This window comes from Ochlerotatus camptorhynchus, unplaced genomic scaffold, assembly GCF_037179485.1.
Source record: "Ochlerotatus camptorhynchus isolate MF236.1 unplaced genomic scaffold, CSIRO-AGI_Acam_v1.1 ptg000022l, whole genome shotgun sequence".
Taxonomy (NCBI): domain Eukaryota; kingdom Metazoa; phylum Arthropoda; class Insecta; order Diptera; family Culicidae; genus Ochlerotatus; species Ochlerotatus camptorhynchus.
Window position 1 is genome coordinate 193,625 of NW_027040514.1, and position 23,750 is coordinate 217,374.

Sequence of the window (23,750 nt, forward strand, 5' to 3'; positions counted from 1 at the left end):
GCAATCAGTGGTTTACAGAGACTCTTCAATAGGGTCTCCTCACTATTTTACATTAACCTGACGTTTGTTTTTTTCTAGATTAGTTTAGTTTGTCTAGCAATGTTCCTTTTTTAAGAGATGACTGTTGACTTATTGATGTTTAGTTTTAGTACTTTTCGTGTTTAGTTTAGGTTACATCATTGGGGTCAATGACGCCTGTTGATGTTTAGTCATAAATAAATAAAGTAATATTCAGTATTTCTTCTAAAAATGTATGTGTTCAAAATTCAGTAATAATTTCATTATCATTAATTTAAGTTATGATTATTCATTTTGTGTACCATTGTACAAATTTACATTCATAAAAAGAATCATCCTCACACCAATGAAAAAATTTCTTGATTTTTCTAATAATTTAAAGTATATGTCTATACATTTGTTTTACAAATGTTAAACATTAACTTTTCTCCACTGACATAGTAAATTCAAGTGTTACCAGCGAAAACGTCGCATCAGCTTTTAGTCGCATGCACAATAAGTTAAAAAAGGGTTGGGGCACTTGAGTTCTTGTATTACCAAAAATATCATAGTTTATAACGTTTTATTTTTTTAAATGCCTGGAAATGTTTAGTTTGTATCTTGGAAAAACCTGAATAGCTCAGGAAATTTTATTTAGCAAAATGAGTAGACTCCCAAAATTGAATAATACTTATGCAGTTTGACAGAAATTTAAATTTCGATTAAAGGCCTCAGGTCACCTAATTCGACCTAATCACAGCGCTACTATATGACAAACTCCGCAACCAACCAGATCGTATGGATTGGCCCACAAACTCACCTAAAATGGACAGGATGACGACGACGAAATCGAACAGATTCCACGGTTCGATGAAGTAGTGGTACCGCAGCGCGAATATCTTCATCAGACACTCGCTACTGAAGATGCAGATAAAGATCATATTCAGATAGTCGAGCACCGCACTGAACGTGTCCGCCTGTTTGTAGTGATCGAGCGTCATCGTCACCATGTTGAACCCGATGAACAACATAATGATCATGTCGAACTTCTTATTGGTAACTATTTCGAATACTATTGCTTGTGGTCTCCACTGGAAATGAAAGCAAATGGTTAACCGCATCTAGTGGCAACAATGAAGAATGGCGAGGCCGAATCTTACCCTAGGACGTGGAATAGCTTTCAGCGGCTTCTTGGAGCCCATCTTTTTCATCGCGTTGTAGTACTTTTTCTGATCCTCCGTCATGAACATCTCCAGCGATCCACCGGCTTTCTTCTTCTGCTCGTTGAAGTTATCGATGATGACACCGATGAACAGATTGAGGGTGAAGAACGATCCGAAGATGATGAAGAACACAAAGTATAGGTACATGTAGATGTTGGTCTCACGAATCGGCTGTTTGCCCACCTGTTTGCAACGAAAGGAACGGGATTGAGATTCAAAATATCATCCATCCGGACGTAGAACCGGGACCTACCTCCCGCGAGTCGATCGCATCGTTCATGATCTGGATCCAGCCCTTGAACGTTGCCACCTGGAACAGACACAGGTACGCTTTCCCCACGTGGTCGAAGTTCATCGGCGAGTTTTCCCACGTGTAGTTCTCCGCTATGCACGCGTTCACATCCGGAATGATCTCGTGCGACAGCGTCGTCTTGTTCTTGTCGACGCACTGCGAAGGGATATGGGATACGGGTGTCAATGTTTGTGCTAGCGAGGGAGAGATGGAAGCGAACTCACCTTAAAGTACTTGCCAGCAAACAGCTGCACACCCATAATGGCGAAAATCAACCAAAAGATCAAACAAACCAATAACACGTTGAAGATGGACGGTATAGCCTGTACCAATGCATTGACGACAACCTGTGCGGAGAGGGGGTTTTCAATTGGGGAGTTGGGAATAGAGAGAAAATCGTTGAATGGAAACTGATATTTTCAATGGCGACTGGAGTTTAGGATTTCGAAATTTATCTTCGTTGAAGCTTTGATTTTTCGAAAACCTGAATTTATGATGATTTTATGACACATGTATGAGATATGTACAGCTTTACAAAAATGCAACACTACAACTAAGGCTCATTGGAGACCACGAACAAAGCTTGCACTATTAAGATGGAAGGTAACCGAAAATGGTTGGTATGTTGTATGTACATAAAAAGCGAAAGCGTATAAATTATGAATGTGCAAGGACGGGGGAGATAAATATCTATTGCTTTCTTAGTTTTGACGAAAAGCAAAAGCGTGTAGATTGCATGTTTTTACATATCTTAATTAGATGAGCGTTATTTTAGTATGGTCTGTTTAGAGAAACAAAAGCAAAGCAAGATTGAACTTTAAGCACAATTCAACAGTGAGCGTTCATAAGGGCCTAATTGCAATGATTGATTCTCTTCGTCGATTTTCTCTTTTGCGAGTTGTTACGCTTGGATTATCATTTCTCGGTGCGTTTGCTGTTGCTTTTGATAGCCAATACAACCTGTTACAACTCTGAATAGAACAAATTATAGAAAATTGTTTCGTTTAGCAAACAATTTGTAGCAATGCAAAGAGAAAATCGATGAAGAGAATCGATCATCGCGTTTACGCCCTTTTACATTCTCACTGTCGAAGTATTTAGTTATGTTTTTTTTATGTAAGTTGTTTTGATCATTTTTTTCATTGGATTTGAAATAAACTAGTACCTTCAATTCTTCTAGCCACCGTTCATATAAAAAAAATGCATTGACCTAGGGTTAAGAACTAAATTCCGTGCCTAGTATCGCAACCCGCCCTTTACCTATTTCTTTTCGAACGGGTTTGAACAAAAATAGAATGTTTTTATCGAAGAAAACTTCTAAATTTATTTATTTGCCTTTCCATTCGTACCGAAATATTTGATAAAGAAAGAGGCTCACATTGTCGAGATATTGTTAAAAATCTAATACTGCTTCTTGACTCCCAATTCCGGCCAAACACGTTGAAACGTCATTGAGTTCACATCGGCATACGGATGAAGGCAGATAAAATGGGTTCGCTAGGAGCGCTTCGTTCGTGTTTGGAAGAATGAATATAAATATTCATATTATGCGTTCTTATCGATCTTGTTTTGTAGCTTTTGAACTAAACGATCATTCCTGGCTACTGCGGAGTCGCTCGATTTCATTTTGCAAGCCAATGGAAAACTGCTTGAACATTTTCTTAAGTTTGAAACTGTTTTGCTCGTTGATTCCCGCCAAAACCTCTGAGCCCCCATGACTCTATCAAAGTTTGTTTACATACATGTTTCGCCAAAGTATGTTTTACTGGGGTACACGACGTTAGGCATACGGTCGTTAGGCATACGGACGTTAGGCATACGGATGTTAGGCATAATGTACGATAGGCATAATGGACGTTTGGGCATAAAGGACGTTAGGCATCATGGACGTTAGGCATAATCTACCCGATGAATTCCAGAAGGATGATAATGGGGACCGTCTATTGATTGCTGACTTCGGTGTCAATAATGAAAGAGCCTTAGTTTTTGGAACTCAAGACAGGCAAAGTATTGCGTTACAGATGGTACGTTTGCCACAGTTCCTTGTTTGTTTCAGCAACTCGTCACTGTTCATGGAAGTATCGCTGCCTCACATCAGCAGACGGTTCCGCTAGTTTTCATTCTGATGACAACAAAAACAGAATCGTTGTATCGAAAAGTATGACAGGAAATCCTGGAAGCAGCAGTTATGTTTTTTTATTGAATGAAAAATCACAGAATTCACCATTCTTCATTTCATGAGCTTTTCTTTGAGGAAAACCTTTTCTTCTTTGACAATTGCAATATGTGTGTAAGAATATATTACAACAAATGTGTGATTTTTTTATTCCTAGAAGCGATTGATTTCAAAATATAGTTCAAAACTATGCTAAGTTTTCATTGCCAGATTACTTAACCGCTATCGCTACTAATCTTGGATCTAAGTAAATATGTAGCTACGTCACTTATGATAAATAATGGATTCCAAACTGTGCTTATTTTGCTGTTATTTTCATCGTTCGGGCACTTTCTTCCATCTGTAAAAATGTTTGAGGAATTTAATGGTGATGGTCTCATTTTATGCTGACATAAGCTTATTACCCATTTTTCCCGATTATCCCGTTTAATTTAATAAATCAAGTAGAAAATTGGAGGTAGTGGAAGTTCCAATAATGGAAACATGGCCAGAAGGCTACTTTCTGAGCCAGAAAAGTTTGCAGAAGTTCTTAATGTGGATGCTGATATGATGAGAAACCTGCGTTTGATAAGGTGTTTGCCCTTGTCAAACCAATTTTTGAACAAGGACAAGTTAGCAGAGTTGTACAACATCTTAGAAGAGCTGGTATGCACAGAGTTTCCGTTTATAAGAAATCAACCTCCATGTGTTGATAAATACAAACATTTAGCAGAATACGTGAATAAGTTGGGAAGATTGGTTATTGGTTGGTTACTAATCTATGCATTATAAACTAAATAATTTCGGTTATTTTAAATCCTTTGCCTTGAGTTTTGTGGATGATTGGATCTTGGCATTAAGCTTGAATCTTGCCACAAAAATTATAGATATGTTTGTCGCCATCTTGCTCGCAAATCTTCTCTAGAGGTCAATTTGTCAGATTTGATGAAGTCTGCATTGACTCATTCAGACCTAAAGATCGGAACATTGGTTATGGCACACAGTTCTAAACGAAGAAGATCTTCTGACGAAACATTCAGTCAAAATGAGAGAATATTTCATGAATCCTCAATGCGAACCTTGTAACAATGATGACGATTCTGATGTGTGATAGTGATAGTGACAGCCACGATGAAGAATAAGTATTAGAGATGTTACTAATTATAAGTTTGGTGTAGAAAGCCCTAAACAAGTACTTTGATTTTATGATTTAAGAAAATTTATATGGAAAGAAATCGAGTTTTATATCAACTTTCTACATCCTAACCCTGTCACTATAAAAAAAAAGATAAATTGTCAGGTCTTAACCTTGAGTAAGGCATGAATATATGATTTCACGTTGCACGCATCGTAAACAGAATCGATTTGGTCAGCAAGGTTAATATTTTTCATTATTTTTCATCAAATCCAATATCTTTGTATTTTCTATTTACTAATTCATATAACTGATCGTTTGGAGGGATATAGATAAAAAGATAAGCAATAAGGAACATCCCGAGTAGCACACTTTCATCGCAATAAGTCACAGCAATTTGTTTATGACTGAAATAAGTCGTATATAAGTTTCTACAATTGATTTGTGGCAAGCGTGCTACTAGGGATACTCTGTAAGGAATTACCTACTAGGATCAGTTGAAACGGAACTGAATTGGAAAGTAGCTGATATTTTGAAAGTTGACTGATTGTTGTTTGTTTCTTTACACACGAAACACAGAGTGTGCAACTTATGAAATAATTAATTTTATGTGATACATAAAGCTATTGAATGATATTTCTACGGTATGTGAGGTTCACTTAAGATGGCATTATCACCATTAGATCTATGCAGTAGGACAGTGCTTGAGGGTCCAATATGAGTGTGACGTATAACCGTATGATTTTTTTTCATCAATAAAAGGGGAGAATCGGGCAACGAGACAAGCATTTTTTGATGTTTTAAACATGATTAACAATGATATAATAAATTAGTATTCAATATTACATGCGTGAATTCGAATACTACTTGATTTATTAAATTAAATGGGATAATCGGGAAAAAAAGGTAATAAGCTGATGTCAGCACAAAATGAGACAATCATCATTAAATTCCTCACACATTTTTATAGCGGGAAAGTGCCTGTGCGATCAAAATAACAGGCCTTAATTCGTATAAAAGTATACACCTAGAAACATTTATGTAAATACTTTTAAGCTTTTCAGTCTCGGAGCACTTAATTTTACATGACATGTTTGTTTACGTCTAATCCTTTATGTCAAAGATGGATTCCGTCACATGTAAGATTAGGTATTTCTATGTTACTTGTTTTCTTCAGTAAAAGTGGGTAATGTACTGAAATTTTCTCAAGATGAAACCATCACCATTCGATTCCTCAGTCATTTTTACAGTAAAACAGTACACGAGGGTATAGTATAACCGTATAACACTACTGATTAATTTCATAAATAGGGGAGAATTTGGAAACAAATGGCTCCATACATCAGCTTACCTTTCGATGTAATCTAAAACGTAATTTTTTTGATACCTAAGGTGTTTTCCTTCAAGTAGGTAATAGGGGTTAAATTGACTAAAATGCATAGACTTGTGATGTATGAAACCATTTTTAATGGATTCTCCAGATGTTCTTCTACAAAAGTAACTCTATTTCAGAACGTATATTAACCACAGTGAGGTTTTTTTTAAAGTCATTTATACAAAATTTAAAGGAATTTGAGTAAAATGCTCCAAAAATCCCAACTTGCCCTATTCTGCACAGGACGAAACTATTTCCACTGGATTCCTGAGACTTTTTCCCATAAGAATGATTATATTTGCAAAGTTTAAATCAGCGCTGATCAGAGATAATGAATTTTGCTCCTTTTGTGTCGATTTTTTCCGACTGCGCAATGGTTGGAAAGATGCACTATATAAAGGGTGGAACGAGCAAAAAATAGTGACTCAAAATTAAGTGTCCAAAAATAATGTAAATAAATTAAACATCTGTTTTATGTCATTCTGGCAGCTTACTCTCACATGAAGCTCTGATATTGTTGAGTTCATTCTATGCTTTGCCAAATGCGAGTTCACGGACTTTGCGGTTGACCTCTTCCATTAAGTTATGAACAACCTTGTTGTATTGTTTAATTAAGTAATTTTCAATGTAGGCCGTTTTCCCGTGACTTTATACGTGTCATGTCGAGGCTCATGTCCAATCACTGCTTGTTAGACTCGCATTTCTTTCGAATCGGGCTCGCAGGCAGCAATTTGTGCGCTTGTGGTAGTGGTTATCACGAGATCGACCACGTGCTTTGGTCATGCACCCTACATTGTGTTGCTAGATCCGAGTTGTCCGCATCCCTCAGGGCCCGAGGAAAACAACCTCTGCGACCCGTTAGAGATCTCGATTATTTTAATTTAATTTATGTGTTTTTTTTTAAACGGATCGATCTGAGGATTAGTGTCATTTGTGTTCTCTCAAGTTGCTCTCGGTTTACCCCCATGTTCGTCTTTTTCTCCAGTATGTTGCTTAGTTCCAGATCGAGGGCAGATTGCTCGTAAAAAACTTGTGTTCTCAATCCCTACCCTACCATCCGTTTGTTACAATTTGTTACCCCTAACCTCGAGATAGCCGTGAGTAATCGGCCCTCGCTTTACTAACGTTAGTTTTCAGTAATTTTGTAACCAAAACGATGAATATCGACTCCGCAAAGCTACGGCAAATGAGCCTGGAAAAATAAACGCATAATAAAAAAAAAATGAACGCCATTTTGGTTTGATTTTTATCATATTATCAACTTATTCTGGACCCTTGTTGAGAATTTCTCTTGATGATTGGTCAATATTTTTAAAATGTCAGAAGTACAATTAATTTGGCGAGTTCTAGTTTTTGGCTACAACTGCAACGTTGTTGGTTTCATATAATTTTCACATAACTTTAACCCAATAAAAAGACGTGAGATCAGGCCAGTGCAGTCTAGGGAATCAGTGGTTTCTAGTAAAAGGTAAGACACGTTTGTTGAAGCAATCACTCAAGTAAATATTCTGGATGATGATGCCAGCTGTCACAAAGATTATTGCTTTTCAGCTAACCAGTGCAAATCACCTGCCCGACCAAATAGTGTTCTTAAAAAATTCGCAGATTTTTGTTTGATTAAGTCGTCCTGAACTATTCTCTTCCAGATTCAGTATAACATTCTTGACCAGGAAGCCTTTTAAAATCAGAAAGACAAAGAAAGACTTGAATTTAACGAATGCGCGTGCAGAACTTTAAAACTCTGGCCAAAACCAAAAATGGTAAGAAATTTCGTAGACACACACCTTCCAAAATCAACGTTTGTTGTTTTCCCGCATAGAAAAATACCATTTCTAGAACAGTTCAAACCTCACTGACACTTTACTAGCTATGTTAACCTAACACAAAATAGTTATAGTTTATGGAATGTAATAAACATTAAAGAAACACTACTTTTTCAGTGTTGGGTATATTCATCACTGCGACCATTACTTTGATCTATTGTGATATTCCCCGTTTTTATATTGCTTTATCAGTTATGTCGTATTACTATTTTGTGAAGCGACCGCCATGAACTGACATGTGGAATGATATGTACTACTTGACAGGGACCTGCATTCCAAATATCAAAGGGTTCTGCCAGCCCCTTATCCAGAAAAATACGCCTTTTATTGAAGATTGGTGCACAAGAGCATTGCAGGTGTTCAGAGTCTTCCTTTTCTATGCCACAGAATCGACACATATCCTCTTGAAGTTTGCCTATTAACTTCAAATGATATTTACATGGACAATGTCCTTTTATCAAATCAGTATAGATACTGCGATTTTTCTTTGGTAATTCAAGAATTTTGCTAGTCATTGAAATTTTCGGAATTATGAACAGATTCGACTGTGTTGTTCCAATTGGTCTTCACTTTCATTTTTTTCCAATTCTTGATCTCCATTTTAAGAGAACAAGCAGAAACTCCACAGAATGGGTTCTGGTCCTATGAATTGCTGAGATGATCCTAGCCTGGCTAACGTGCCAGTTTTTTCATTCCCTTCAATTCCACAGTGGCCAGGAACCCAATATAGGTTTACTTGGTTTTGACAGGCCAATTTCTGAAGTGACATTGCACATTCCCATACGAGTTTTGAATTGCATGTTGTTGATTTTAAAGCATTTAATGCTGCTTGACTATCAGATAATGCAGATATTCGAATGTTTATAATTTCTGCGCAAGCATATTACAGAGCATTCAAGAATTGCTTGAATTTCTGCTTGGAACACGGTTGGCCAGTAACCCATAGATATTGAGATATCTATCTCTGGACCAGTTACCCCTGCTCCCACACGATTGTTCAATCTTGAACCGTCTGAATAAAAAACAGTTGAATCTGGACTGATGTTTGATCCCTCACTTTCCCAAACATTACGATCAAATTCTGCTGCATTGTATAATCGATCGAAATTATATTTTTTCTCCATCCAGTCTTCATTTTTTAATACTAGAGAATCAATATCAAACATTTTTAAAATACTAAGGTGTAAGATCACCTTCAAGAAAGTACTTTGTTCGTTGAACCCTTAAAGCACTCCTTTCAGCTTCTAATTGGATAAATTGATGCAACGGAAGCAGATAAAGTAGAGCATCTAGTGACATACTCGGTGTGCTGTTCATTGCACCAGTTATTGAGGGAGTAGCAAGTCTTTGCAGTCTCCCCAGGTTCTTCTGAGTCGATTTTCATTAGTTTTCGGCCACCAAACCAATGATGCGTAGGATATTCTAGGTCTTACAATTGTCAAATAAATCCAATGGATCATTTTTGGTTTTGGGTCCCATTTCCTACCAAAAGTTTTCATACTTATCCAAAGAGCATTTATTGCCTTACAACCTGCTCTATTGGTGAATTCCAGTTAAGTTTACTGTCAAGAATGACTCCCAGATACTTGACTGTTCGTGAAAGTTCTAAATGAGTTTCTTTCAATTGATTGACCATATTCAATTGGGTCTTCGAAAACCTTAATTAATATGGTCAAAACTTTATCTAGGCATGGTTCGATTAAAGTTGACTGAACTATTTTCATTATGGTTTTCAGTGGACCATTTTCAATGTGGCAATGGTATGGTTGTTATTTTTTTTTTTTATCTAGTTCGTTTATTTGGAAGGCTCAATCGCGTTAGCTTTACGGAGCCGATAATTCATTGTTCACTGTGTGTAACAAAATTCACTTAATTCTATGTCTAGTAGGAGTTGGGCCGATTACTCGCGGCTTACTCGAGGTTAGAAGGGTACATTTTCGAAGGATAGGATCAGGGGAGGAGCTTGGGTAGGGTTTCGTTGTCTCATCAGAGCGTTGTCGCCAGTATGAACGGTAGTGCTGTTCTAGCTTCGTCCGGAGTTCGACCGGCTATGGTGGGTGACCAGTGGGCGACGATGAGACTCATCGAGACGGGGGGACAAGACAAACAAAAACTAATAAAGAGAGACAAAAGACAAAAGGAATTAAATTCTTATACTAGACATTTGAAGAAAAACATAAACGGACTGCATATAGCAGAGATCACGGGTTGCCAACACGTCTCTGATAGGAACATAGGGTTGTCTTCCTTGGGCCTCGAGGGTATTCAAAAGTCGCTCTCTGGCGGCGTCATTATCCGTACATTGCCAAACTGCGTGTTCGATGTCATCGTAACCGTTTCCACACCGACAGATGTTGCTGTCCACGAGGTTTATTCTATTGAGATGAGCATGGTTGTTATTTATATGGGTTTTAAAGTGCTCAAACAGAAATGCACTAATTTTGAGTTGACTACTTTTTTTAACGTTCCACCCTTTATCTACCATTCAGATCGACATTTGGAATAAATAGGTTAACAGATTATTCTGTGAAGCTAGGGCTTAGATCTTATGTTGGGTCTACTAAGCAAAACCCGCATTTTGCCTCTTTTTTCGAGCGGATTTTTACACAAAATGGCATATTTCCACTACAAATCAAGCTGAATACAGGTATAGCTCGATATAACGTAACTGTCACTTTTGACTTCCATCGTCGATATCTCACAAATATTAATTCAATCATACAAGTTGACATGACCAATAGATGGAGGCTTGTTTAATATCTCCGATGCTGTGATTACTTTGCATGATTGAATGATAGTTTGCGAGAAATCGACAATAGATATCATAAATGGCAGTTACGTTATATCGAGATAAACCTGTAATGCATTAGGTGCTCAGGAACATTCATAGATTCGCTTCGTCGACTTTCTCTTTGCATCCTAACGGCCATGTTAAGACATTCCCAGCTATTTTCAGCACACACTATTTTATATCCTCTACATCACAATAAACGTAATTAACGAAAGAGAAAGTCCATGAAGAGAATCGATCAATATTACTGAGGACCTAATGCATTGTTCAGCTTGAAATGTCTTCTTTTTTATTGCTTTATTGGGGAGATTTTCAGCTAACTGGCTAGTTCATCTTCAAACAGATGTCTTCTAAATTGATATGCCTTTCCATACATACCGTTAGATTTGGTAAGGAGTCACAAATTATCGAGATATTGTCATAAATCTAACACAGGGCTAGTCACTAAAAAGTAACTTTTTTCATCAAGAAGTCACAAAAGTCACTATTTTACGACCAATTAGTCTTTAAAAACTCACAATAAAATACAGCTTGATTCGGTTACAAATGTGTGTACTAGGGGAAATGGCTCTAATGTTGGCCTATGGATCTAAGATTGGGCCCATCGCTAAAAATATGCTATCCACAAGTTTTATCTAGATGAACGCGTCATTGGGACGGTACTAATGGATATTTTTGGTCACTATTAAAAATTTAGTCAATTGCTGAATTTATGTATGAACCCAAATTAGGGGCAATTAAGCCGACATTACATCCATTTCCCCTATCTGAAAAATCGTATCAGAGTTGCGAACAGGAAAACTGAACTGTCCAATGGATGTTGACGGAATCGCGAATATTTTGATTTTTTGATTTCGAAATTGTCATAGACCTACACACTTAGAAAAAATCATGTAAATTTAGGTGCTCTGAGACTGACATATACGAGCGTCAATTTTGACATAAAATTTAGTCATAATAGACGCGAAATTCAGCTCAATCAAACGTACTTTTCATCGAGTAACGAACTTTTCAGTCTCAGAGCACTTAATTTTACATGACTTGTTTGTTTACGTCGTATGCTTTATGTCAAGGATGGATTCCGTCACGTGTAAAATTAGGTATTTCTAAGTGTGTATCTCAAATTTTCAGAGGTTTCGAAAAAAGTTCTAGATCCTATATTTTGGGCTATCTTACATCGAGATCTGGAAGATTTCCAAGCCTGAAATGTAAAAAAAGGACTAGGAAAATTTTCAAGCTCTTTACATTTTTTCAAAGACCAGACAATTGACCTCTTTGTCAAGCAGTTTTGGCGTGACTTTCTATCAGCGATTTCACAAAACTGGACCAACTAATTTCTATTTTTTTATGAAACGCACAAATGATGGCTACTTTTCTCGTGGTTCTAGAAGAAAAAATCTCAAAATAATGTTTTATTTCAAAGTTCGAGTGGTAGTAAATGTCATTTTAACTGCTCGAATGAAGTGGTTAATTGAATAATCTTTGACACCCGTTAGCTTTAGTGTGTGTCCAAACATCGAGAAAAAAATCATGTCACAGAATCTTGAGCTCCTTTTTAAGTCCATTAAATGGTATTTTTTTCCGTACTAATATTCCGGAAATACGCAATCAAAAGATTTCCCGATAAGACATTAGAAAAAAAAAATATGTCCATGATCATATAATGTTTTCTATATTTCAGGAGCATTTAAATTGTTCAACGACTGTGAACTTACATTCTATGTGTTCAAAATATAGATCGTTATTTCAGGCTGCATAGTTTTCTTACTTGGTTTGCCTTAGAGATCTCTAATTTGTAAGTCCTAGCAATAAATCAAAATGGTCCAAAACCCTAAAATATTTCCCGACATAGGGTTTTTGATCTTATTTCCGTCCTACTTCCGTGCACAACCAGCGCTTTACCTCGCTTTTTTTAACGGGTTTGATCAAAAAATGGAATATTTATGTCAAAGATGACTTTTAAATTTATTCACCTTTCAATACGTACCGTTGGATTTGATAAAGAGTTACACATTGTTGAGGTATTGTTTAAAACAGAGCTTAAAATTATTGACTGCCTAGGCTGAGTGTGAAAGCACTGCACTATTCAATACATTGCTCTGTGCAGACCGTTTGTACACGGCGAATGAGAACAACCCAAATTTGAGTTTAGTTCACTCATAATCGCCAAAAGTGCAGGAGCTCAGCGATGAGTAAAATTTGTCTCATGGGTTTCTGTGGAAAACCTAAAAAATCTGCCGGAAAATGAGGAAATTGACGAAAAATTTTTTAGTCTCGGAGTAGTACAATTAGACTGAGTGAATCCAATCTTTACTTTTCTCAAATTCGGGAATTTTTCCCTGGAAGAACCTGGGAAAACATGATGCAAATTAACTCATCGCTGAGTTCCTGCACTTTTGGCGATTATGAGTCACTCACGAGCAGGCGACGCACACCGCTTGTCTTCGCTCGCTTTTCCATAGAAAATGTACGCTCAGTCATTCAAAACAAATATTGGGTACCATCACGGCAGAATAAACCTGTTGACTTGAGGTACTGACTGACTGCTCAGCTGTCAGTGACTCGTTTACCTCTCAATCATTCAGACTCTCACGAGGCAGTGAATGATGAGGCAGCTGGCAGTTCATATTCATATCAAAATGACTCAATCAACCTGACTGTTTTGCGCACTGGTTTAAAATCTAATACTGCTTCTTGATTCTAAATTCGTCGTACGAGTTTCAATTCCGTCCTAACGCATTGAAACGCCATTAGATTTTCTTCGTCCTACGGATAAACGTAGAAAAAGGGGATTCGCTAGAAGCGCTTCTTTTGTTTTGAGAACAATGAGCGTAGATATTCATACAATGCGCTCTAACAGGATTTATGTTGTAGCTAATGAACTAACGCATCGGAACAATCCTATTATTGATTTGTGCACGGTGAAATCGTTGATATTATTGATCTTTTATGATTAATAGAGCGGAAATGGGCGATTACGACGAAGTAGCGCTATACCCTACCTGATTTTTCACGATCAAGACGGATCCAAAATTTTATTTATGTTCGTGATCTTTCGATCAGGGAAATTTTCCCGCTGAGCTGTGTTTGTTCACATCGACTGATACTGAGTAGTTGCGGTTCAAGCACATATCATCGATAATAGATGATTGTTGTGTATTAGAGAACGCTTGCGCAAAAAAACTAGGGTCGGAAACGGATTCGAAACTCAAATGTCATTAGCCAAATACATCCGTAGACCATATAGGTCCACCGTTGTATAATTGGCAATGCACCCGTGTACTGAATGGGAATTGTTTGTTCAAATCCCACCGGTTCCGTTAGATTTTTTCGTAAATTTTCTTACACACACGTTTCTTACAAATGATATGTGCTCTCAGTATGTTCAAACTTTCTCATAAAGGAAAATTCTCCTTGTTCCTTATAATGAATCCCTTTGTATGAATATCTACGCTCATTGTTCTCAAAACAAAAGAAGCGCTCCTAGCGAATCCCCTTTTTCTACGTTTATCCGTAGGACGAAGAAAATCTAATGGCGTTTCAATGCGTTAGGACGGAATTAAAACTCGTACGACGAATTTAGAATCAAGAAGCAGTATTAGATTTTAAACCAGTGCGCAAAACAGTCAGGTTCATTGAGTCATTTTGATATGAATATGAACTGCCATCTGCCCCAATCCCTTTTGCTGTTTTATTTAGCATTCCGCTAACAACCCAATTTCATTACTTCATTATGATGGCTACCAAGCCTTTGGGGATTTTCCTTATTAGAGATTTGTATAGATTTTTCTCCTTTAGCTTACTTAAATCTTTGGTTTTTATTAGTTAGGTAGGTTCCGATTCAACACATTGTAGTTTCATTTTTATACCTATGATCTTGACTTTTTTACCTAGGGGATGAGTACTTAAGGGGGTTAGATTTTGATAAGTTCTTTAGTGGGAATGACACTGATGAAGACTGCACATTGTAGTCGAAATACGTATCTGTCATGGATACCAAAATTAATTAAGTGGTGTTCTTCTGGGCATTTCTCATGAAGATTCATCTAACTTTAAACAATTTCAGACCCACTTCCCGCATCTGATCATTTAACCGGTTCGAAATTCAAAGAGCAAATTTTCAGCTCATTGAGAGCGAATGAATCCGATTTCGGGCAGTAATTCGTTTGCTAATCTCAGTTCTTATTCGAATAAATAGACGCTTAAGAAAAAGCTCACCGCCTCAACAAAAGGATTGCGTTTTGATTTTTCTTAAAATATTGGAAAATATATCAAATAGGTATCTATAAAAAATCAGTTTGCTCCATATTTTCTAAAAAAAAAAGTACGTGTAAAAAAAATTCTATGTCACCATGGCACAAATTTTAGCCTTAAAATCTCCCTAAATCGATATTTCGGTTTTATTTAGAGTTCATTTTTTTTCATGATGAGAAAATATTTTACCTCGTATGTTTTCTCAAGAATCGAAGAAAACAAAATGATTTTCTTAGATTATGGAAATCTTTTTTCTATATTTTTAGAAAAATCTAAACGCCCCAGATTTTTTTTCTTTGGGCGCTAAGCTTCCCCTTAAAGACAATATTTATAGAATCCACAAATGGTCGTTGTACTGACTGCCTTGTAAAATCAGCCGCTATTGCAGCCATTGGATTCTATCAATCTTATCCTTAACCCTCAATTACTCGCGCTGTTGTATTTTATAATACACACATGACTTTTCCATTGCCATTTTGTTGCTGAGTTACCAATCGATCTGAAACCAAGGAGTGTTCCACAAAAAACTGGTTTTGAACTAAACTTTGATTACAGTAAACACCTAAAAATGCGGATAATAGGGAAAATGGAAATGAAAACCGCGTAAACTGTGACCATACTACGTGGGATTTGACTTAATTGATTACAACATGGAACATATCGCGATCCTGACCAGATAGAAAGTTACTGTCTCCGACAAAGTTGTTGAGGAGATCATAGCCTTGTCGCTGATGAACAGTAGTTCAGAATTTTCTCACTTCGTAGCGCTAGTATACATGTGAAATTCTTGCATGTGATATATCTCGAGATCCTGACCAGATAGAAAGTTACTGTCTTTCACAAAGTTTTTCAGGAGGTCAAAGCCTATTGCTTGGTGCTCAATAGTTCAGAATTTTCTCACTACGTGACGCTAGTAAACACGTGATTTTCTTATATATAATATCTCGAGTTGCCGACCAGATAGAAAGTAAATGTATTCGGCAAAGTTTTTCAGGAAGTCAAGATCTTTTTGTTGGGTGACAAGAGTTCAGAATTTGCTCACTATGCGGCGCTAGTATATACGTGCCTTTCTCGCATATTCAGCTCGCGATCTTGATCAGCTACAAAGTTGCTGTCTTCGGCAAAGTTGTTTAGGGGGTCAAGACTTTTTGGCTGGTAGACAGTAGTTAATAATTTTCTCACCACGTGACAAGTTTTTCGCTGAGATCCAGCAAAATACCGAGCTGCTCTAATCTAAGTGTGTAGTTACATCCAAAGTCATAAAGAAAAGGCCTGCTAATATGAAATGATCATCTCTATAATTATATTGCTATTCCTACGCTGCTAGGAGTGCGACGTCGAATTTATGGTTCCATACACCTTATCCTAAATTTAAACGAGAAGAATCTACTCAGTTCGTCTAAAATGTGTAATGTAATGTAAAATGTATAAAATATATACACACGAGTTAGCCAGTCGAGCCATAGGACTATCTCAGTCGTGAGATTGCTTTACTCAGTTGTCTGGAGAAATTTCCAAAAGCGTAGTTCACTCTGTGCTGAGTAACCTGCACTCCCGATCATAAGTTTAAATACACCCCCAAAATACATGCAAATGTGTTTTGTTCAAAGCTCTCTCCTTTTAATTTCAAATTTTTTTTTCAACTCAATTCTGAGAAAATCAATCATGATTCTTCAGGGTGAACCTTTGGTATACAAAATTTGAAAATTATGTTGAGGAATTTGTCCTTTCAAAATCTTTCAAATGTTCTAAAAAGAACGAAAATTGGACGTAAAGGGACAAAGATATGAACATAACACATTGGCATATTTTTGGGGGTGTCCTTGTGTGTGTGTGTGTGTGTACAATCTAACCCCCACTGTCCGGCAGTGTTATTATGGAAGAAAACTGCTTTTTATTACCCTTAAATTAAAGCAGGTTTAGTCCGGGAGTTAGAAGGTGTTAGCTCTATTGCAGCTCCAGTGACCCATTTCAGAATGCCTGGTAATTCACGACCACTCCGAGGTCACTTTTACTTACAATAAGCCCCGCATGTTCACTCTACCTTTATCAAATGGATAATGGTATCATAAACACACTTCCAGATTCAAAAAATATTATTTCCAAATCTGGCACGTATATAGTTTTGAAATTTGTTCAACTGTATTAAATCAATTTGAATGGACATTTCTTATCAATTTTGTTTCGAATACCTCTTGATTCATCTGCTGGCAGCACTTACTGGCACTTACCGGCAACCAACTCATCTGCCCGCAAATGCAACAACGCCTAAATCTCAAAGCTCTCCGAACGTCTCCTCGAAAATGCAATCGAGATATGTATAAGAACAATCTTCAACTGGAACGTACTCACCAGATCAATACATCCGGGAGCAAATTTCCGATGCTTATTTTTCTCTCGCAAACCCGTCGTCGTCGAACGGCAAAAAAAGGAAACTCGTTGAGCAACTTTGTGACACGGAATTTTCACTGAACATAAACCGCGAATTCACGAATTTCACCACATCCAACTGCGAAACACGTTCAGAAGCACTTCTGGCACAATTTCGATCAATTTCTTTCAAAAACACAACAAAAAAAGTTACAAGCGACCCAACATCAACACCGATTGTGCCGAGCTCTTTCACGCACCTTGCAGCGCGTAAATAAACTGAAATTAAAAATTATCACTCGCGATGCCACTAATTTCTGGTCCGGGAGAAAATCAAACAACGCAGATCGCGACATCTCTTCTGATGCTTGCAAACATGTTGAATCACGTTTTCTTTCTCTCATTGGCATATTTTTGGGGGTGTCCTTAAACTTATAATCGGGAGTGTACGGTTTTATAAATTTCTCCACACGTAAACACAGGGATTTTTTTTTTGTTCTAGACCCCTCGATAAGACGTTTTGAAATTAGCCTAAAATGAAAAGGATACTCTAAAAATTCATTTGTTGGAAGTTTCAGCGATATTGATCTTTTTAGATTATGTTTTCCATCTGAGATACGTGTTACCACTAATTTATCAGAGGTATACAAGTGGAACGACTCACCCCAATTTATGTATCCACAAATCTGCATGAAAATCTTCACCAGTAAAAGAAATCCAGAATATATTTGTCTTATCCCACTTAGGCTGATGTAAATTGTATTTTTATTTTATGATATTTAATATGCGAGAATTGCCCGCCAAGTTTGGAGAAATTTCTGAACTAGTTTTCATCAGCCAAAAGATTTTTATCTCCTTAACAGCTTTGCCAAAAACAGTAAATTTCTAGCTGTTCAGGCTCTTGAGATATTATATATGTGAATATTTCACGTATATCCTAGCGCCACGTAGTGAGAAAATTCTGTACTGTTGACCAACGAAAAAGTTTTGATCTCCTTTACAACTTTGGATGACAGTTTAGCAGGTCTCGAAATATATCTACTGCGAGAATTGCACGTCGAATTTCTGTCCACCAGCCAAAAGGCCTTGGCCCCCTGCACAACTTTGCCCAAGACAGTAACATTCTATCTGTTCAAGGTCTCGTGATATTTTATTTCTGAAAATTTCACGTGTATACTAGCGCCACTTAGGAAATTCTCAACTATTGTACACCAAGCAATATGCTTTGACCTCCTGAACAACTTTGTCGAAGACAGTAACTTTCTATCTGGTCAGGATCTCGAAACAAACCACATGCGAGAATTTAACGTGTGTACTAGCGCTACGTAGTGAGAAAATTTTGAACTACTTTTCACTAGCGAAAACGTTATGTCCTCTTGAACAACTTTGTCGACGACAGTAACTTTCTATCTGATCAGAATTTCGAGATATTTTACATGCGAGAATTTCGCGTGTATACTAACACCACGTAGTGTGATAATTCTGAACTATTGTGCACCAAACAATAGACATTGACCTCATGAACAACTTTTTCGAAGACAGTAATTTTCTACCTGTTCAGGATCTCGAGCTATAGCATACGCGAGAATTGTACACGTTTACTAGCGCCACGTGGTGAGAAAATTCTGGGCTACTGTCCACCAGCCAAAAAGTCTTGACCCCTTGAGCAAGTTTGCAAAAATAGTAACTTTCTATCTGCTCAGGAACTCGAGCTATTGTATATGCGAGAATTGCAAGTGTATAATAGCACCACGTAGTGCGAAAATTCTGAACAACTGTCCACCAACGAAAAGATCTTGACTTCCTGAACAACTTTGCCAAACACATTTACTCTCTATCTGGTCAGGATCTAGTGATGTATCACATGCGAGAACTTAACATGTATACGAGCGCTACCTAGTGGAGAGATTCTAAACTACTGTTCACCACCGAAAAGTTTATGATCTTCTGATTGCTGAAGATAGTAACTTTCTATCTAGTCAGGATCTCGAGATATTGAATATGAGAATTTCACGTGTACACTAGCGTCGCGTAGTGAGAAAATTCTGAATTACTGTCCACCAGCCAAAAAGTTTTGACCCCCCTAAACAGGTTTTCCGAAGACAGTAACTTTCTATCTGCTCAGGATCTCGAGCTATTGTATATGCGAAAATTTCACGTATATACTAGCGCCACGTAGTGAGAATTTTTCTGAACTACTCTTCACCAGCAAAAAGGTTATGATCTCTAGAACAACTTTGCCGAGGACAGTAACTTTCTATCTGGTCAGGATCTCGAGATTTTCCATGTTGTAACCAATTAAGTCAAATCCCACGTAGTACAGACACCGTTTACGCGGTTTCACATTTTCTCTATTATCCGCATTTTTTGGGGGTGACCTGCGATAAAAGTTTAGCTTGTTTAGTTAAAAACAAGTTTTTTTTTAAGGAAAACCCGTTGGTTTCATATCGATTGGTAGCTCGGCTGCAAAACGGCAATGGAAAACTCACACTGTTGTACAAAGTACAACGCGCGAGTACTCGTGTTACAAAAGTTGACGCAAGTAACGTAACCCTCCGTAACCCCACACTCTACTGTACGTTGATGGTGCAAATCCGGAGTAAATTGCGATTAGGGAGAAACTAGCCAAATGTAAACAAATGGAGATTTTACACCCAAAACACATTGTTTAATGTTACGCTATTGAAAAATCCGTGCAAAGCGAAAGGCGAAACAAAATTGAACTCTAAACAAACTTTAAAATGGATTACGCTCTTTTCTTTGTTTACGATGGTACAGTATGCAACGAACGGGCGAAACCTATGTTGTTTACCAACAAAAGCGAAAATAGCTAAAGGCTTGTCTTTAGCTGAAACGTAAACATGGCGACACTTTTAACGAAATCAAAACAAGGCGCATAGTATTGGGCGATATTTGTGTTGTCATACATGCTTGGGCGATTTAATGAGGGAATATTCTATAAACGTTCCGCATTTACGGGCAAAATTTAAAAAAAAATATGCCGAATTTTTACAGGAAAATGAACAAATAAAAATGGATCAATTTTATGATCAATAATTTAATTTCATTGGAAAAAAAATATTGCTACATCTTCATTTATTTACATTTAGCTAGTTCCACAATTTGCTCCGGAAATGTGGTTGAGTGAAAACAGACGTGATCTTTTTTATGCAACAATTGTGTTCATGTGTGCGTGTGTGTGTGTGTGCTGTGAGCCGATGTGATTTCAAAAATTTTGTCATCTCATCGATATATCGATATGCGAAAATAGTTCCCACAAGAGGTATTTGTCGTCCGATTCAATTCAATAATGGTTCAAGCATGCACGTGTGTATTGGTGTCGATTGGAGATTTGACGGCTGACTGTCTGGATCCAATTACGGTCTTTTCGGTTTTTTTTGGTTGTTTGACGTTGGAATTGAAATTTTGGAGACATTTGAGCCAAGTGAGAAGACTAGACTACTTGGGCGATAGGCGTGAAGAAACTGATATTTTAGGAAGGTAGCAACAGCAGCAGCAGCAGCAGCAGAACTAGTCTAATGTCATCTATTTGGTAAGTTCAAGTTGTGTGATGTTTTGTAAAATAAGTTGAATAAGATTGATAAAAATGGGACTCAAATGAAAGTACAATTGCTTGCTTGTTTTTGGCATAAGGGGGGGAAAAGGTCTAAGTAACTACTTCTAACTACTGGGGAAGAAATCAGATTGCGAATCGAGAAAAAATTGGTCGATCGAGAACTGAAGAGCTGTTTTTGTATGATGAGAATCGTTGAATCGTTCGTTTAGTAAGTTTAGGTAGAATCTACGTACCCTCATACCCTGCATACGGGACATGGCACGTAGCGGTCTCAGTGCTCTAAGAGTTCGCATGGTTTTGAATGCTTGAATACCACCAGCTCCACAGAGTGAAGCAACGAAGTTGATTAAGGACACCTAGATTTCGGTAAACAAACACAGTAACAAATGAGGCATACGAGAAAGAGAGAAAGAGTTTGTTTAAAGAGGTGAAATGGAGAGAAAGAGCGATAGCGACTTTTGTTTAAGGAGTTGGATCATTTTTGAGTTTTTTTTTTAGTGGACTGGGAGAGCAAAAGAGCGAAGGGATTTTCGGTTGGTTTCGATGGAGGATGAGATAGAAGAGAGAGAGAGAGAGAGAAGAAGCAAGAGCGCTAGAGGGAAAGATGTCAGTGTTGAGTTTTATTGGTTGGTTGGTTAAGACGAGATGGAAGAAAATGGGCGTGGCTCTGCAGAGATTGTGGTTTGATTGATCTGGGAAAATGAGAGATGAGATACCACCCCAAAATTGTTGCTGTCTAGTCTTATTGGATTTTTTTTTGGTTTCATTTTTTGGTATTCGCATTTTGCTATGAAAGTATATTACAACAGATAACACTGAATTAAGGAGACAAAATAAGGGAAATGAAAATTAACAATATGCGTTGAAGTTCCTCGGAGTTTGTCACTTTTGCTTTGTTGTCGTCGCATACCAGAAGGATATCATAGTAAAAGAGCTTCATGCTACGGGTTTCAAGAAGAGCTACCATCTATGAGAAGATCACTATTTAAAAAGTTGTTCGTTTGGTGTTTGGAATGATTTTCAAATAAGATCTCCTCTAGCCGTTACGAGTTGAGTCTTCGATCGCTCTATAAGTGACAGGAACTACTTGAGGTATATTTTTCATTATTTACAATGCTCACTCGGGAATAAACGTAATTGAAATAAAAGAAAAAAAAAACTAAAAAACAGAAAACCAAACAACAGAGATCAGCACACATACATCGACATATTTTGCTCCAATTCCACTCACTGTGACGATAGAAAGCCCATCCAGAAAATTTATTTTTTTTACACCAAGCTGTGGTCAAATTTCGATTTGAAAAAAGTTTAGCCTAAGGCATTGCTTCCGCTGTTTGATCTGGCATAGTTACACACAAAAACACACCACCACAAACAGAGATTAAGGATGAATGAAAGAAAAATCCGAAGAGCGCGCACAGAGGAGCCGATAAGATCACGTCGAACAGTTCAAATAGCGCTCGCACACATACGATATCGAAATATACATACACAAACGCACAACTGCTATAGTGTTGTAGCAATTAGGTTGAGTTAATAAAAAAATAGTACATGAGCAAACATAGTACAGGGGGTTCTTAAGATTGCTTAGAATGGCACCGCAAACAACGTTCTATTTTATGCGCTAATCAAAAGTACTGAGTACATAGTGAGAAAACGACGAAGAAGATATAACATGACGAAGACGACGACGACGACGACGACCACAACAACGGCGAGGAATACACGCTATTTCAAAACTACGCAAATTTGAGTACGATCCAGTCATATCGGTCAAAAGTGAAGCTACTTAAAAAACTGAGTAAACTAAGCTGGGATTGAAAGTTTGACAAATGACACTCCCAGCTTAGTTTATGCATTTTTCAGTACCTTCACTTTTGACCGATATGAGTGAATCGTACTCAAATTTGCGTAGTTTTGAAATAGCGTGTACATCGGGCTTTCACAGGTCAGTTGGGGAGTTTTGCGGCTTCTTGTACCGGCCGGCTGTTGGGACTACTTACTCTCATACCCTCCCAGCGAGAGACGGCTCGCAGCGGGCGCAGCGCTCTCAGGGTACGCATCGAGCGGAACGCCGGAATGTCCGCGGCGCCGACCATGATTGCGGTCAGGTTTATGAGCGACAGCTACGGAATGGGGGTGTGAATTGATTGATAATGGGAAAATTAAATTTAGAATCGATTCGGAAATTATAGGATAAATGGAAACTATACCGATTGATAAGTACAATTTTGCACATACAGGTGACTTATTCGCTTACTGACGTCTCATTACAATGCCGAGGATTACAGTTTTTGTATGGGGACATTTTTTCTTCGAATCTAATAAAAAAATAATATACCTAAATGTCTTGACATTTAAAATTAATTTCTAATCCCTGATAATCTACAATCCCTCGAGACTATTTAGTTGAGATATTAGGATGTGTAGAACTACCATAGAGGTAACTCTAAGACTAGAAGGTCCCGAAATAACGTGCTCAACTTTTTTGGCTCAGCTCTGGTACTCTCTTCGGTCCCAAGGTAATCGATTCACCCCTCGAAACATAGGAAAAACCAATAACCCCTCATTTTATCTGTCAAACTTTCATAGCGAATCAAAACAAACATTGCGTAGTACTATAATTTCGACTAGAATAGGGTACGTTAATCGTTTGCTTGGGACCAATAGGCTACTAAAGTGTTGAGCCAATTTAAAATCGTTAGTTTCGTATTGATTGTTGGAACTACTCCACACGTCTTGTGTTGCTATTTCTCAC

The 23,750-nt window shown here is 37.5% G+C and overlaps 1 protein-coding gene across 50 annotated transcripts in view; it reads right to left on the bottom strand.

Annotated features, from left to right (window-relative positions):
* The window catches only part of para (paralytic), a 382,611-nt gene that overhangs the window by 15,184 nt on the left and 343,677 nt on the right, over positions 1-23,750 (bottom strand). For all 50 annotated transcript variants that reach the window (XM_065226528.1, XM_065226876.1, XM_065226868.1 and 47 more), the window contains 5 exons: positions 21,226-21,348; positions 1,737-1,859; positions 1,474-1,668; positions 1,158-1,403; positions 818-1,088 (listed from right to left, as the gene is read on the bottom strand). In XM_065226528.1, coding sequence (XP_065082600.1) covers positions 818-1,088; positions 1,158-1,403; positions 1,474-1,668; positions 1,737-1,859; positions 21,226-21,348 — 958 coding nt within the window. The remainder of the gene's footprint in view (positions 1-817; positions 1,089-1,157; positions 1,404-1,473; positions 1,669-1,736; positions 1,860-21,225; positions 21,349-23,750) is intronic.